General features: G+C 29.1%; 1 protein-coding gene across 3 annotated transcripts in view; it reads left to right on the top strand.

Moving 5' to 3' along the window:
* Positions 1-15,426, top strand: part of Grik2 (glutamate ionotropic receptor kainate type subunit 2) — a 677,012-nt gene that overhangs the window by 482,978 nt on the left and 178,608 nt on the right. For all 3 annotated transcript variants that reach the window (XM_027928184.2, XM_027928185.2, XM_027928187.2), the window contains exon 11: positions 5,156-5,379. In XM_027928184.2, coding sequence (XP_027783985.1) covers positions 5,156-5,379 — 224 coding nt within the window. The remainder of the gene's footprint in view (positions 1-5,155; positions 5,380-15,426) is intronic.

Here is a 15,426-nt window from a genome sequence, read left to right as displayed (position 1 = left end):
ACAATTGTCATGGACAAGAACAAAATGCTTAGAATTGATTTTACATGATAAATTTCAAAAAGACTTTCAATACATAAGATGTTTTACTGACCAGATCATGTTACAGAAAATGATATTATTATGTTTGTTTTAGTCAGCTTTATTACTGCTGTGGCTAAAGGATCCCACCAGAATAACTATGGAGGAGGGGAAGTTTATTTAAGGGCTCATGGTTTCAGAGGTTTCAATTCATGGACAGCAGGCTCAGTTCCTTGGTGCTTGAGGTGAGCCAGATCACCATGGTGAAAGAGTATGACAGAGGGAAGCAGATCACATGATGATCAGAAAGCGGAGAGACAGATTCCACTTGCCAGATAAAAAATATACCCCAAAACCATGCCTCCAATGTCCACCTCCAATATCCACCTCCTCCAGACACACCTCACAACTTTAGTTATTGCTCAGTTAATCTCTATCAGGGGATTAATTCACTGATTACATTATGGCTCTCACAACCCTATCATTTCTCCTCTGAACCTTGTTATTGTACCATATATGAGCTTTTGGGGACACCTCATATCTAAATCATAATAGTGTTTTTTGATTATTGATGCTCCATAAAGAAGGTTTTCATCGCATCATTATATTTGGAGTCATCACATCATTTTTGCAGATATACTTTGTTATCTAAGTTTTGTACAATGTATTTGTTGTATAGTTTTTACCAATGTTCTGTGAGACTTTAAGGAATGGAATACTATATTAGCTATATCACTAAAAAAGAATTATTCTGTTTTCCCTAAATGGGCAGTAAACTTAGAGTTATATTAGTATAGAAATAAATTTTGTTTCTAGGGTAAAACTGGAAAAAAAGTTTAATTTAAAAATTCTCTAAGTACTTTTCTTTAATTCTTTTGAAATTTTTAATAAGTTTAATTGAAACTGAATTCAGCAAACATTCTAGGCAGTTCCTTTGTGTCAGATTGCATCCAGTGCCTTGGGGATGTTCGGTTCATTATAATCATAAAGATGAATAAAACAATTTGGCAGAGTTTCACATAGAAAGTTAGAATAATAAATTAATACTTATTAATTTAGAAAGATAGCTGCTACCTAGGTAACTATGAAATTTCCAGGGAGGGATGCCTTATAATTGCTTCAGTTCAGAGCTATGTACTTTAACTGAAGGAAATGCCTGTAGGTTGTGAAGTGTTTATACCCTCATAGGCAACACAAATAAAATAACATGCACATTCAAATCTCTCATATCACATTGGCTGACATCAATGTAAAATCATCAGAAGTAACACAACCTAAAACATTTTTCCATGTTAAGTTCTATAGATTAGTTCATAAATGCTATCCCAATCAAAAATCATTGAAATTAATGTGGACAGAAGCTTCCGGAAGTTTCCACAGGAAGAAGGAAACCACAGATGTATATCCTATAGAATTTGGATATCACAGAAAAGGGAGGATCACTTTGGTCAGTGAAATACACAACCAGTATAGAAGTAAAATTGTCATAATGCTTAAATAATTGTAGAGAAAAGTTGTGGGAAATGAGTATATCTGTCACTTGTGGGTAATAATTTCTTATAGTCTCATGTTTCATGTGAACTACACTGGGTTTTCATTTGTAAAAAGGATTAATGGAATTTATAATGGAAGTGATAATGATAAAGAATATAGCACAGTCTTGGTCCATAAAAGATGTATACAATACTAGTTATTACTATGATATTCGTATTTCTGCCATGCTTCCAATTCAGGGCTTGGCCAATTTAGACTCAGACTTCAAACTACAAATACCAGTGTTATTATTCACTAAGGGCTTCCCTGACACAGTCAATTAGAGGTGAATGCTCCCTTTCCTTTGTATCATTCATATGAGATAGAACAACTTATTGTTTTCTATTTTGCTGAAATGATCCTTTAAAAATGTCAATTTTTTCCTAAGGCAAGATTATTTTATAATTCTTTAAAATAAAAAAAAACTACTTAATATTTTCATTAAATCATATTAACCTTTTGGTTAATATGCTTTTGGATTATTCACTTGTACTATTAGGCTCTTATCTCTAACCACTTTAATAACATGGCATTTAATGAGTAAGTACCACAACTGTCTTTTTGAACACATTTAATATAATAATAAAATTTTTATTAGATTTCATAATTATTTTATTATTAAGATACTTGTAATGAAGTTGGACCTTATTAATAGAAAATACAACTATGTATAAATAAATTTTCATTTTCACTGCTCAAGATGGTCCTAGACTTTATTTCTTAATTGGATGTTAAAATATATTTAGTGTGCAATTAAAAACTGTTTTTGATAATTGACATTTGATCAATCTCATATCACAATTAATAGTAAAATTCAAATTCTATCTGATCAGCATAATTTCTTAAGTCATACTAAATGAGGATATGATAAATTAAATTTTAGAGGAATTTTAGGCTTGTAGAAAAATTATATAGAAAGTCGTTTCTCCATATCACCTTCCCATCAACCACAATACAAAAAAAAAGTTTCCCTGTTATTAAGACCTTCCATTAGTATAGCATATTACAACTGATGAACAATATTGCCACATATATTTTTAGCTAAAGTTCATTTATATTAGGGTTTACTCTTTGTATTATGCAATTTTATGATTTTTGATTAATGTATGCTTGTATCAACCATTACAGTAGCCTTCAGAATAGTTTCAATACCCTAAGAATGATCCATGTTCTACCTTTTCATTACTCCTTCTTTACTCATGAATCCTTGGAAATCACTGATTATTTTTCCTGCTTCTGTAATTTTGCCTTTTCCATAATGCTATATATTTGGTATCATGCAATATGTAGAACGTTTAGACTGGTATCTTTCTCTTAGGATATTCATTTAATGTCATTTCATCACTTGATAGCTCATTTCTTTTTTACAATTTAATAATATGTCATTATGTGGATGTAACACATTATTTATCCATTTATTTTTGTATTAGATGTTTCAAAGGATTTGCTTATATCTTTTGTTTCAAATGGCTATTATTTTATACTTGAAAATTAAATTTTCTTATTTAAGTTTTAACCTTTTTTCTATTTTACAGTTGGGATAGAATTTTTACTTTAGGCAATGCTATGTAAATTTGAAATTTGACATATGTTTAGTCCCTCCTCTTAATATATGCCTAGAGAACTTAGTTAGAAATATTTATTTATTTCATAAATATATATACATATAGATATATTTCAAAACATGTTGTAGACAATAGATATAATTTTATTTGTAAATTTAAGAAAGTTTACTATTTATAAAGCATTTTCACTTAGATTTTTGTGTATGATGATATTTTGCTTTTCATGTACCTTAGGAGGAGAGGAGGTGCCAGAGTGAAGTAGCACATAGATAAACTGTACTCTATTTTCAACTTCCAAAATAGTAGCTAACTACTATATTCCCCATCTTTTGTCAAAATCTATCTTTTTTTCTTCTTTAACAAAATTGTTTGTTTTTTAAAACTCATTTTACTTTCTTGCCTTCTGTCTCCTTCTTGTGGAGGACATTCCCTCTGCCTGAACACTGCATCTGTCCTCTAAATTCTCAGAAATTGTAATTTATTAATTGCTAGTCTTGTTTCTATATTTTCCCTTTCCATATCTACACACCATTTCATGAATTAATGGATGACTTTTTATGATTCCTTTGCTGGTTTCTGAAATGCATGGCATGGGTAAGGCATAGAGTGATGTGGCTTGCATTTATATCCTGGCCTAATGCAAATTTAGCTCTAAGGCAATTAAAACATTGTCTAACTTCTAAAGGTTTCAGTTTTCTTTTCTGAGAAAGAGAATAACAGTTGATTGTGTGAATATTAAATATGATAATTCATGTGAATTTCTTAACACAGTACTAGTTTCACAGTGAATGACTACAAGAGCATTAGCAATTACTATTCTTAAATAAATATTTTTCTTCATTTATGAATATAACAGTGATAATGTCTTCCTTCAGGACCTTTTTTTCTTAGTTTTTAGAGACATATCTTTCTCCATAGATTATCTCAAAGACTGTCTCCATGCATCTGAGTGCTCCCTTATTCACCCACACCAAAAACACACATATGTACACAAACATGCAGAACAATATTGTCAACAAACAGCATTTTAGAGAAGTTTCTTTGACACATATTTTTATAAACAATAAATACAATTTTATTTGTCAATTTAAGGAAGTTTCTTCTCTAAGTCTTTTAACAATGTAGAAGAATAGTGATTTAATTTTCTTCTTTTTAAATTCTTTCTGCTGCTCCTTAAAATGCATATTTTATTTATTTTCTGAAGTTTTGTATGTTTATGAAAATAAAAGGAAAGTAGCAATAGAGCTTTTCATCATAGATGCCTTTGTTATTTTAAAATATTATAATTTCTTACGATGTATTAGAGCATAAATTCAGCCTTGACAGATGGTTATAACATGATGAGTGAAAAGCATTAGTAATTTAACATATTTAAGCTACCGTGGAAAATTAGCAACTTTGTGAAAATTGAAAAACTCATTTCCTAATGCGATTTGAGCAATGCTGCAAGGATTTTCATTAAATAATATAAAACAAATTAGAGGGATAGAAATAAAACTCAGGGGTAGTAAACAGAATCATATTAAAGGATGATTTTAAGAATGTTTTAACTATTTAATGACAAAAATTTTAACTGCACTCTTCCATGGTAGCAAACCCAAGAAAATCTTTCTTGATTCCTATCTAATTTTTTTTTCATGTAGTTATTGCAACTAGAATTTGACCAACATATTCAGAATGATAATTGATATTAAATGAGTTTTTAGAGCTTAAAATAAAAGTAATTATGCAAAGTCTCAGTAGCATAATTGTTCATGTGATGAATCTACAATTTCTCCAGTTTTTCATCCTATATAGTGTTTTTTTCTATATCTAGTTATGAAATGCTGATGTGCTATTCTGGAAGCATATAGAAATGAGTAGCAAATAAATCAAATGCTTAACATCAGAGTGAAAAATGCTTTAAATTTTAGCATGATCATTACTGAAAAAATCATTTAAGTGTAAAATCTGTTTAATTTAGTCATTGAGTTTTCTCTTGTGACTTAGAAGCAATTTTTCTCTTTCTTTTTTCTTCCTTTTTATGTTTCTCTCTACAGAAAGCTGACCTTGCAGTTGCACCACTGGCTATTACCTACGTTCGAGAGAAGGTCATCGACTTTTCCAAGCCCTTTATGACACTTGGAATAAGTATTTTGTACCGCAAGCCCAATGGTACAAACCCAGGCGTCTTCTCCTTCCTGAATCCTCTCTCCCCTGATATCTGGATGTATATTCTGCTGGCTTACTTGGGTGTCAGTTGTGTGCTCTTTGTCATAGCCAGGTAACATGCTCACTTTTGTGATTTTTTTGGCAATTGTTACCTCCTTTTTCTAACTAATGATTGTCAAAAGTCACAATCGATTTTATTACTTTTTTTTCTTATTTCCTATGGGGTGCTAAATAACAATGAAGTTTTAAGAGTCACATTCACTTATTACAATGTATTCTATTGCCTTTTTGGGCAAAAAGCATGCTGGTTCTGTCAGTAAGCTATAAGTGTGGTAGGTTGTTTTGTTCCTAATTAGAACTGAAAAATCAATCCAAATTACTAAGGTAAGAGAATCATTTCTTATTTATTTTGAATGAAAAAGATACCATATTTCACTAACTTGAATTCATAATTCAGTCCTAAAGAAAAACAAAGTAGTATAATTTTAAGAGACCCTTTCTTTTTATGTGACCAAGGCTGGTTTAAACATTCTAAATATAAAAATATAAAAAGAAAAGTTTTTCTACATAAAACTTGTCATTTTTTTTTTACAGAATAAATATGTCACTACAACAAATTGCCTATTGACACTGAAAGATAATATATGTGCCAGATCATAGGATCAGAATTTCAAATGCCTAACTTAAACTATATAAGTTCACATTTTAATGACTTTTAAGATCATGATCTTTGATACAGCTTAATCTTTGTTGATTTTCCTACTTCATTGTTCTTGGAGGTGAAAATTTACAATCATTTTCATTCATGCTTAACTCATTGTCAAATTTGCAATTAATAGATCATTTCAATATCATTTCTTTTTCTTTTTTTTTTTGGATCTTATTTAAGAAGATTCGAATTATGCCTCAGGACTGAAAATTCTATTGTTACACTGAAGACCATATACTCATTATGTTCTTTGAAATTTTATAGTCTATTAAATATCAAAAGAATAGTTTTGAATCAAAACTAAGTTAGAATTCTATGTATAATTTTTCATATTGAAAACATTCTTGTGATGTATAATTACATATGCTTCTGTGCCCTATAATCAATATTAAATACACAACTGTTATTTTCAATCATATTATACTAATTCTTTCAATAAATAATTTTAAATTCTTTTTATCATTAAGGATGTTTGTCCTTCCATGAACTTATTCTTTTTCTGATAAAGTCATGTATTTTTTCTAACAATAAAAAAAATTTCTTTCATTCCGTTTAAAAAGGAATGAAATTAATTATCGATGTGGAATTATATTTTGACATATTTTTGGTATATTTATACACAAATATTATATAAGTGTATCTGGTTTTGCATAACTGGTTCAATATTAAAATTTGAATACTTCAGAGAACTATTGTTTGCATTTTCCAGAAAATATGAATTGGAACTATGTAACTTATAGTATTTGAAGCTGTATGGCAGATCCTGTTAAAATTCCATAGAAGTTTAGGCTTCTTTATAAACATTTTAACTCCAACTCTTTACATATTGCATGAAAATAAAAAAAGCCTTCTGATTTTTGAGTACCTTCAGACCAATTATATTATTTTATATTGACCAATACCAACCACTTCCCTTAGTACACAGGTAAAACAGAAAAAAATTTAAAAAGACTCAAATATATGGAAAAAGCCTTTCTTGATGTCTGCATGCATCCACTTCTTCTTTATTTCATTGGCAAAAAGTAAGTCTATAAATAGTCTATAAATGAGAAAGGGCCCTGAGACAATTCTGAGGTAGCTGAATCTAACAGTAGTTTTTTGGAGCTCTCAAGCAGAGACTTTAGAATCAAAAGTAAATACCAAAATATTTCTTTTCTTTCCTAGCTTTAATACCTAATAGGGACATATTATATATATATATATATATATATATATATATATATATATATATATATATATAACACACTTTCTAATTTAAAAAAAAAATATTTCTATAAGTCCAACTTTTATAAACCACCAAAAGGAATATTATTAAATTGTAGTAACCTGTGTTGGTTAATATGTACATAAATATGGCAACCTGTAGCGATTTATACAAAATAAATAAATCGAGGTCATTCCATTTGAAAACATGATTCAAGGGCTCTGCCATGTTCTAGTGACTTTAATTTAATTTTGTTACCAGTATATTTGTATTAATTATTAAATGAATGGATTTGAAAATGAATCTACTCCAGCTTCTTATTAAACAATGTGAAAACAAACCATCACAAATACTTTTTTTAGGGTAAAATCTTTATTTAAGGAGAAATTAGTAGATATACTACTCAATAATAATGCTAAATACCATATGTGAAATAATCAATAATGTAGTTACTCTTGTTAAATAAATACATAATGTGGAATGCGTTACATATTCTCAATATTAAAATATCTTCTGTAAAACATTTTCAAATTTGAAAAAAAAAACTAAAAACTTAGGTAAAAAGAAGAATATTAAAATAGATTCAATTTTAATTCTAAACTAAACCTCCAAATTCAAATGAATTTCAAATGATTAAAATCTATTTTGACATGGTATTGAACTATTGCTAGAATGAAAGGAGTTTATGAGGTACAAATTTAGATAAAATGTCCAAGTTTTAATTATAGAACTTATAAGTTGAATTAGAAGTGAATGATACATTTTGTTAGAATTTCAAATACATGTAGTATTTTGTTTTTATACATCAGTTAAAATTATGCCATATCATATAAAGAAAAGTATGTTCTTGATGTCATTATTGATATAAAAATAAATTTGGTATTTTGTTTAGCCTTATGTATATTTTTTATCTCCTGGACAATTACAGAGAAAAAAAAATTACATTTAAAGAAGTCTTAGATAAGCATCTAATGTTCCTTGAAAATCATAGAAGCAAAGGTCAAAATAACAGGATTCATCTTCAGATATTATTATGTTATATTGAAGTTTAGGATATTACATAACACATTTTGAAATGAAAACTAAAATATATCAAAAATAAAGTTTTCAAAACTATAGTAAATTATTTACATACTGTCAAAACTTTAATTGCTATTATTTTTATTTTTGCTTTTGTCATCATCTGATATTATTTCTATTATTGTTATAATCAATTTTCTATATTTTTCTATCTACCAAGCTGCATCTTCATTTTTTTTTCTGATTTCACTTTGTTTTTATTATTCCACCAATCACTTACTCAATAAGTCAAATAATTTTTTTGGTTCTCCAGTAAGGACTTATCAGGGCCCCCAAAATGTTAAAAAACATTTTTCATCTATTCCTTAATTTATTCAACAAGTATCTCTTTGCTACCATAATGGCCAGAATTTTACCAGGTGAATAAGTCCAAGAACACTACCAGATGTATTATTTTTATCAACAATCTCACAATTAGCCCATTGATCTGATATAAAATATCTATTACCCTTGAGTAAACTTATGGAAATATAGTCATCCTAATTTTTTTATGAATGCCATAAATTTCAATCCTGTTTTCCTAGAAAATGAATTGTAATATATATTTCACTAGAGAGAAGCATACAATTAAAAAGGAAATAAGACATCAGGTAGATTATTAGTTATCATTATATTACTACTAGGTTTTAAACCTATTGAAGGTCTATTCTATTACAGTTCAACAATATTAATTCTATGACAAATTAAGAACCAATACTAAGTCTAGAATTCATGTTTCTAAGCTGGATTTAAAAGTACCTAGGTTTAGTGATGACTTTGAAATATTTCCCCTCACCTTTAATTTATAAGTAACACATCTAAGAATACTTAACAAATGCTTTAATCGGATTTAACCAACATTTTCAAAAAAATAAATGGCCTAATTTTTTGTCTTGGTATAGTTTTGTATTATATGGTCTCTTGCAAGCAGTTGTATTATTACTTATAGCATAATGACATAATTGGCATGCTTACTATGACTAGCTAGAACTTATTTAAAAGAAAAGATGAGCTTGGGATATTGCATTCTAGAAATAGAATGCCTTTATCCCAAGTATCCTAACAGAGCTCTTGGCAGGATTAGAAAGAAGCCTTGTCCATGCTGGGCTTGCACTTATTTTTCCCTAAATCTTTCCCCCTCTTCCTTTCTGTTTTTCTTTGACCTAGATATTTTTTTATGTAGATGGCAGTTAGTCATATATAAAAGGCTGCTTAGGGCACCCACCCTTTATACTGACAAGAGGTACTTTTCACCTTGCTTCAAATATTTTCTATATTGAACAACAGGTACTATTGATATGGATACTATTTATAAAAAATTAGTCCATTTACATTTTTATAGATATTAAGAGGGTATTTTAATTACTTATTTACTTTTTAGTATTCTTTTATTCATAGATATCTCCATGACATGCAGGGTTGTCCTGAAATTCTGCATGCAAATCTTGGTCCAGGGTTCTTAGTAGTTCAGTATACAGAGATCAATAAAGAAAGACCAAAAGTAAAAGAAGTGAATAATGGTACATTTATTTTTTGCCAACAGGATTGATACAATCTTAACAATTATTTATTAGGCCTATCAGAAATTTGCATATTTTTCCGACACTGACATTTTAAAATTAAGTACAAATAAACTATAACAAGAAAAATAATATCAAAGTTGATAAGAACACTATAACACCAAAGTTTTAATAGGGTTTAATTAAACAACTTAATATGATCAAATATAGGAAAAAAGAGTAAAATCCAAACAGTATTAACTAGTCCATTCTTACCTAGCAAATCAAAGATTATTCAATATGTTAAATATGTAGCATTAGTTTTACTAAATTGAAAGAATATAGGAATTGCTGTGTGTTTTGTGCTGAATTTCCCTACATGATTTTTAGAATATTAGACTACAACCTATTTTTGATGTTGGATTAGGCAGTAGAGGACAGTCTTGCAGCTCTGCTCAAGGATTTACTATTTTAGTGTTCACCAGAACAGTTTTGACATGTTGGCTGTTGCCTACAGAGTCCTAATACTTTCTTAAATATTCTGTATTTCCTTGGAGCTCAGAAGTAAAGACATTCAAAACATAGTGTTTCTGATGGTTTAAATGACTTCAGAAAACCATGTCCAACATGCTTGCATAACAGCTTTGATCTTGGCTCCCGACTAGTGTGCAGTAGCTTTTATGGTCCTGTCACAATGATGGGTGACATTTAATATACAGTGAAGGGCAGCAATGAATTATTATGCAGTTAGAAATGGATAACTGTTTTGGTGGGAGGTTCAATGTTAAACTAATCTGCTGTCAAAAGACAATTGTCACATTAAAATGAAATGCCAATTTTGTTGTATAGGCCTATGCCACCAACTTGCCAACTTCTTACTCAGAAACCAATTTAAATTTAAGTTTTCTATAATATAATTTTATGTATATATCATATTTTTATTTTTGATGTCATATTTTCTATTGAAGTTTGTAAATTACAGAGAAGCCCATGTATTATAACTCTATCCATTTAGCAATTTTCCTAGAACTTGCTTAAAATTTGGTTTTAGTAAGTGCTTTTCTATTAATATGCCTTTCACACATGTGAAAATTATTAAAATTGATTATGTATTAAAATATTTCTCCAAGTAATACACCTAAGTCAACACAGATTTAAATTAAATGAACTTTCAAACTGTAGACTAAAATGTTTTCAGAGGTAGTGAGGCTACTCTAGATTGAATGACATTTTTTTTCTCAATTGCTGTATGGTAAATCCATCATAAAATAATGTGCATCTTTCCTTTAAGTGGTTTTCATAACTTTCATAGTTGTAAAGTGAACATTCTTAGTTTGAATCACAGTGAAACCAAACCAAATGAAACCAAGTTGAATCAATGACATATTTTCAGCTCTGATTAAAATATTATCTAGATAATTCAGGCAGTAGAGGTCTTGACTTAAATTATGTGTCTGGACAAAAAAGAGAATCTCAATAATCTGAAGGGAAAAATAAATATATTTTCATCTCTCAATTTTATAATTAGGCTAGACCCTTACAAGAACAAATGAATTGAGACAAAAATTGAGTAATACAAAGATAATTTAAGATTAAAGGGGTTTATTTTCTATAATACTGTTATTAAATTAAATGCTTGTTGGCATTTTAAGGATAATTGTTTTTTGAATATCTTTTGCATGTTTTTAAATCTCTGTCCAAATTATTTTTCCAAACAAGGTACTGGGATTGAACCCAGGATCTCATACATGCTAAGCAAGTTCTCTACCACTGAGCTACATCTCTAGTCCCCAATTTAATTTTTCTTGATTGTTAGGCAAAATCAAGTATAAATGCAGAATAGTGATAACCCATTTTTATTTTCCAGATTCTATAAATGAGTCATTCACCTCTATGGCTTTCACTGCGCCTTTACCAGAATTGAGTCCAAAGCCTCCTGGCAGCCAAAAGTCTGCCTTTCTTTAGTCATTAAGTGTGTCCACTGGATAAATATCTTGGCCAGGGAGCTTTTGAGAACTATAGTCATGCTTTGGTGCTTTGTTTCCAATTAGAAGTTGCACAATGTCTACCTCATTAAATCACAGATACCAGTTATAATAATTTACAGTGCATAAAGAAACATTAAGACGTTAGAGCATGCTAAACCTTTGAAATTTAATGCATATTAAATTGTTATATTTTCTACCAAAATGGTACCTCTGTTCATAATGAATTTATTATGATTTTGTTTGCATACACGCGTACACACACACACACACACAAAAAAAAAAAAACACTCTATTTTGATGATATGTTGCTCCCTTGTAAGAGTGTTTTCCTTTGAAAATTTTAGAAAATGTAGTTCAGTGGTTTTTTTTGGCAGTTGTTTCCCATGCTGTCGATAGATGTTTCTCTCCCTTTTCATTTACTCTATCCTTTATTTTATTTATTTTTTGGACCGTAAGAAAGTAATTTTTGAGTTGTCTTTGGAGAGTCAAAAAATACAAGGAAGATCAAGCATTGTTCCCCAATAAGCAATAAGCTTCTTCCCCCCAAAGCAATAAGCTTCTATGTTTTGTAGTTTCCAGTTACCTAAATTTCACACGAGTGTAGAGTACTGTGAAACACTTGTGAGAAGCCACCTTCTCAGCGTAGGTTTGTCCCTCTTAACTCTCAAAATAAAGTTGCACCTCTGTTTTTCCATATTCAGTAGAAAACTGCTCTCCTTTAACTTTTTGGCCTCTCAGTCAATGTAAGAAAGAGTTTCTTAATTTAAAACTATCCTGGGAAAACCCGTTATTTTGTTTTATCGTGCTTTTATGATTTTTAAAAATTTTAAATGCCTGGCTAAGAAAGGCCAATGCTTTAATATGAACTTGTACCTTGAAACAGTAGAGTCTTGTGCAGGAAACCAGTGAAACAACATTCACTAGATATTGTTTTGTTTTGTGTATGTGTTTGTATAATGAGAGTGTACAGCTCTTAGAAAGGCAATTATCTTGAGAAATGCAGAGAAATAGATCATTTTTTTTCTCTACTGATAAACATGGCCCCTAAATTTGTGTTAGGTTTTAAAGCTGTCCTTTGACTGTGGAATCTTTGGTGTTCAGGTTCTCCCAGATGCATATTTTTCTATATTATCTTCTCCTGGGGATGATAGAGCATGTGAGGAAGCTGTTGAGAGAGAGAAAGAAGAAAACTAGTATATATTGCATGTCAGTAGTAGCCAGGTTATATTTGAGAACTATTAAAAGATTTTTTCGACTACTTTCTTTTTTTCAATCACTGTGTATTTTTAATGATTGGATATATGGAACAAATAACATGTGCTTCATTTAGCCTCTGTTCCCCACAACCCCACAAATGAGATTATAGGAAGTTTCTCTTAGTCTGAAATTAATATTGTTGCATTTTAAAATTCTAATTTGCCATAAAAAGGAAGAATGTTCTAAATGAACAGAAAATAGACTTTAAAAGACAGAAAGCATTTAGAAAATGGAAATGTATCACTTGGTTTGTTTTGACTATGATGTTAAATTCACCTTCTGCTTTTTCCTCAGATTTTAGGGGAAAAATACTTTGGCTACTTTCAAATTTTTTAAAAGAATGTTCTATTAAATTTTTCTACTACATATTAACAGAATATTGCTCTACAATGACAGCTAATTCCAGGGTAAAATTTACCTTAATTAGCTACACTGCAGAAGTGTGTCTTTCTCTGTAGTCTGCAAATAAGAAACTTTTAAAAAACACCCTATCAGTTGGGCATCTAGACAGAAGACTTTAGTAAGCCATCGTTGCCTTATAAAACTATTCTCTGGAAATCCTAACTTTCTTTTCCTGAAATTTAATGGTTGCATGTAATAAAAGAATAGAACCACTGTAGAGTTTTTCTGAGGACACAAATGCTACTTGGTATTATTTTGATTTTTTCCCCCATGATTTATAGATGTGAGAGAAGTGTCATCGATATTACATGAAAATGTATGGACAAAACTTTGGTAATTTATGATTTTATTTTTTCCTATTAAGTAAAATAATGCTCTCTATCCAAATAATTAATGAGTAGGAGATACAGTATCATCAACCAATGCAACTTCATTCATTAGAGCATGTCACAACACCGTAATTGCTATAATTTTTTTTACATTCCATTACATAATTACATCATTCAGGTTGAATTGTTTTCTTATCAATCCTGTTGAGTCCATAGATATATATGTGTGTGTATATATATACACACACATATGTATATATACACATATGAGAAAAGAAAGATTTTTTTTTTAGAAAAAATATGAATCTATCAAATAGTAATAAGAATGCCCATATATTTGGATATTATTTAGAACATAAATAGAATTGATAAAACAAATTATAAAATAAATTATTACATTGATTTTTTAAATATCTATAATTTAAATATTCCTAGTTAACCCTTGCATAATAAGGGACACCCTAACATGGTAAGGTGATTTCTGTTGCAAATTTGTTAATTTGACACCTATTTTTGAAATTTTATTTGGAAGTCCCCAAATTAACCTTACATTTTTTATAATAAAAGCATTATTAATGAAGTCATATTGTACATATGCCTTTTAAACTATAGTGATTATTTCTATTTCACTCAATGTGCATTAAATTGAAAACAACTTTTAGTGCAAGTACCTTGTAACTTACAGTAAAGGTGATTTTCCCCCCCAGGGTAGATATAATGGTTTCCTGCTATTTTTTGTGAAAATGTATGATCCTAAATTATTTCAAAACATTTTACATCCTATGTACTCCTGTTTCTTACTATATCTGAGATGATAAAATGAGGTTAATGAATTTAAAATAGATTTTCCTATTATATTAACAGACTTAATATTTGAAGCAAAGGTGAAATTGTAGGGTTTTCAATGTTACTGGCATGATAAACATTATAAACAGAATAGGGCTACAACTGTCATCTAAGTTGGTTCAGAATATGCACCTGAATATTATTTTAGCGTAATAAAATTAGGTAAGTGTTTCCCTACTTCCCTTACTATTACTGGTAATGACAATGGAGGGTGTTGGGGGGTATATTTCAACATAAGTTTAGTAATTCACTAGACTGAAGATATGTTTTGGAAACTTGTACACTATCGTAATTTTACAAAAAACAAAAATTGAAATTTTACTTGTATATGGAGATGTAAAAATAAGATTCCCACTTGAAAATATATGTTAATTGTAAAATATTCAAATTACTATTTTAATTATTATTTAGGACTTCTAATTTTTAAAAATTAGACACATACTACAAATAATGTTTTAAATCTACCTATCAAATATTTTAAGTTATTTATTTTGATGATTGTTAATTTGGATATTTTAGTTTAAATAAAATTACTGAATGATTTCCAAACATACTTCAGTTTTTATATGTAGTGAAATGCATATGTAGTGTACACATATAATTTCAAAATATTTTATTAATTTGTTTAATAAAAGAGTGTCTATATTTTCCAAAACCATTTCCAATATTTTATTAATTATTAAATTTTGTGAAATTGCTTATAAAATAAATTTTATAGTTAAATTTTTATTAGTAAAAAAGCCCTTTGTGCCTTGCATGTTATGGTTGCTCAAGTTTGCTATTTTTGATATAGTCCCGCTAACTGCATATTAGTTAAATCTGCATATTAATTAATTTAAATGTCCAAGTGATGCTTAAAAATGAAA

Source organism: Marmota flaviventris, chromosome 6 (assembly GCF_047511675.1).
Source record: "Marmota flaviventris isolate mMarFla1 chromosome 6, mMarFla1.hap1, whole genome shotgun sequence".
NCBI lineage: Eukaryota > Metazoa > Chordata > Mammalia > Rodentia > Sciuridae > Marmota > Marmota flaviventris.
The sequence above is the reverse complement of the archived record's forward strand: the minus strand, read 5'-3'. Positions and strand labels throughout refer to the sequence as shown.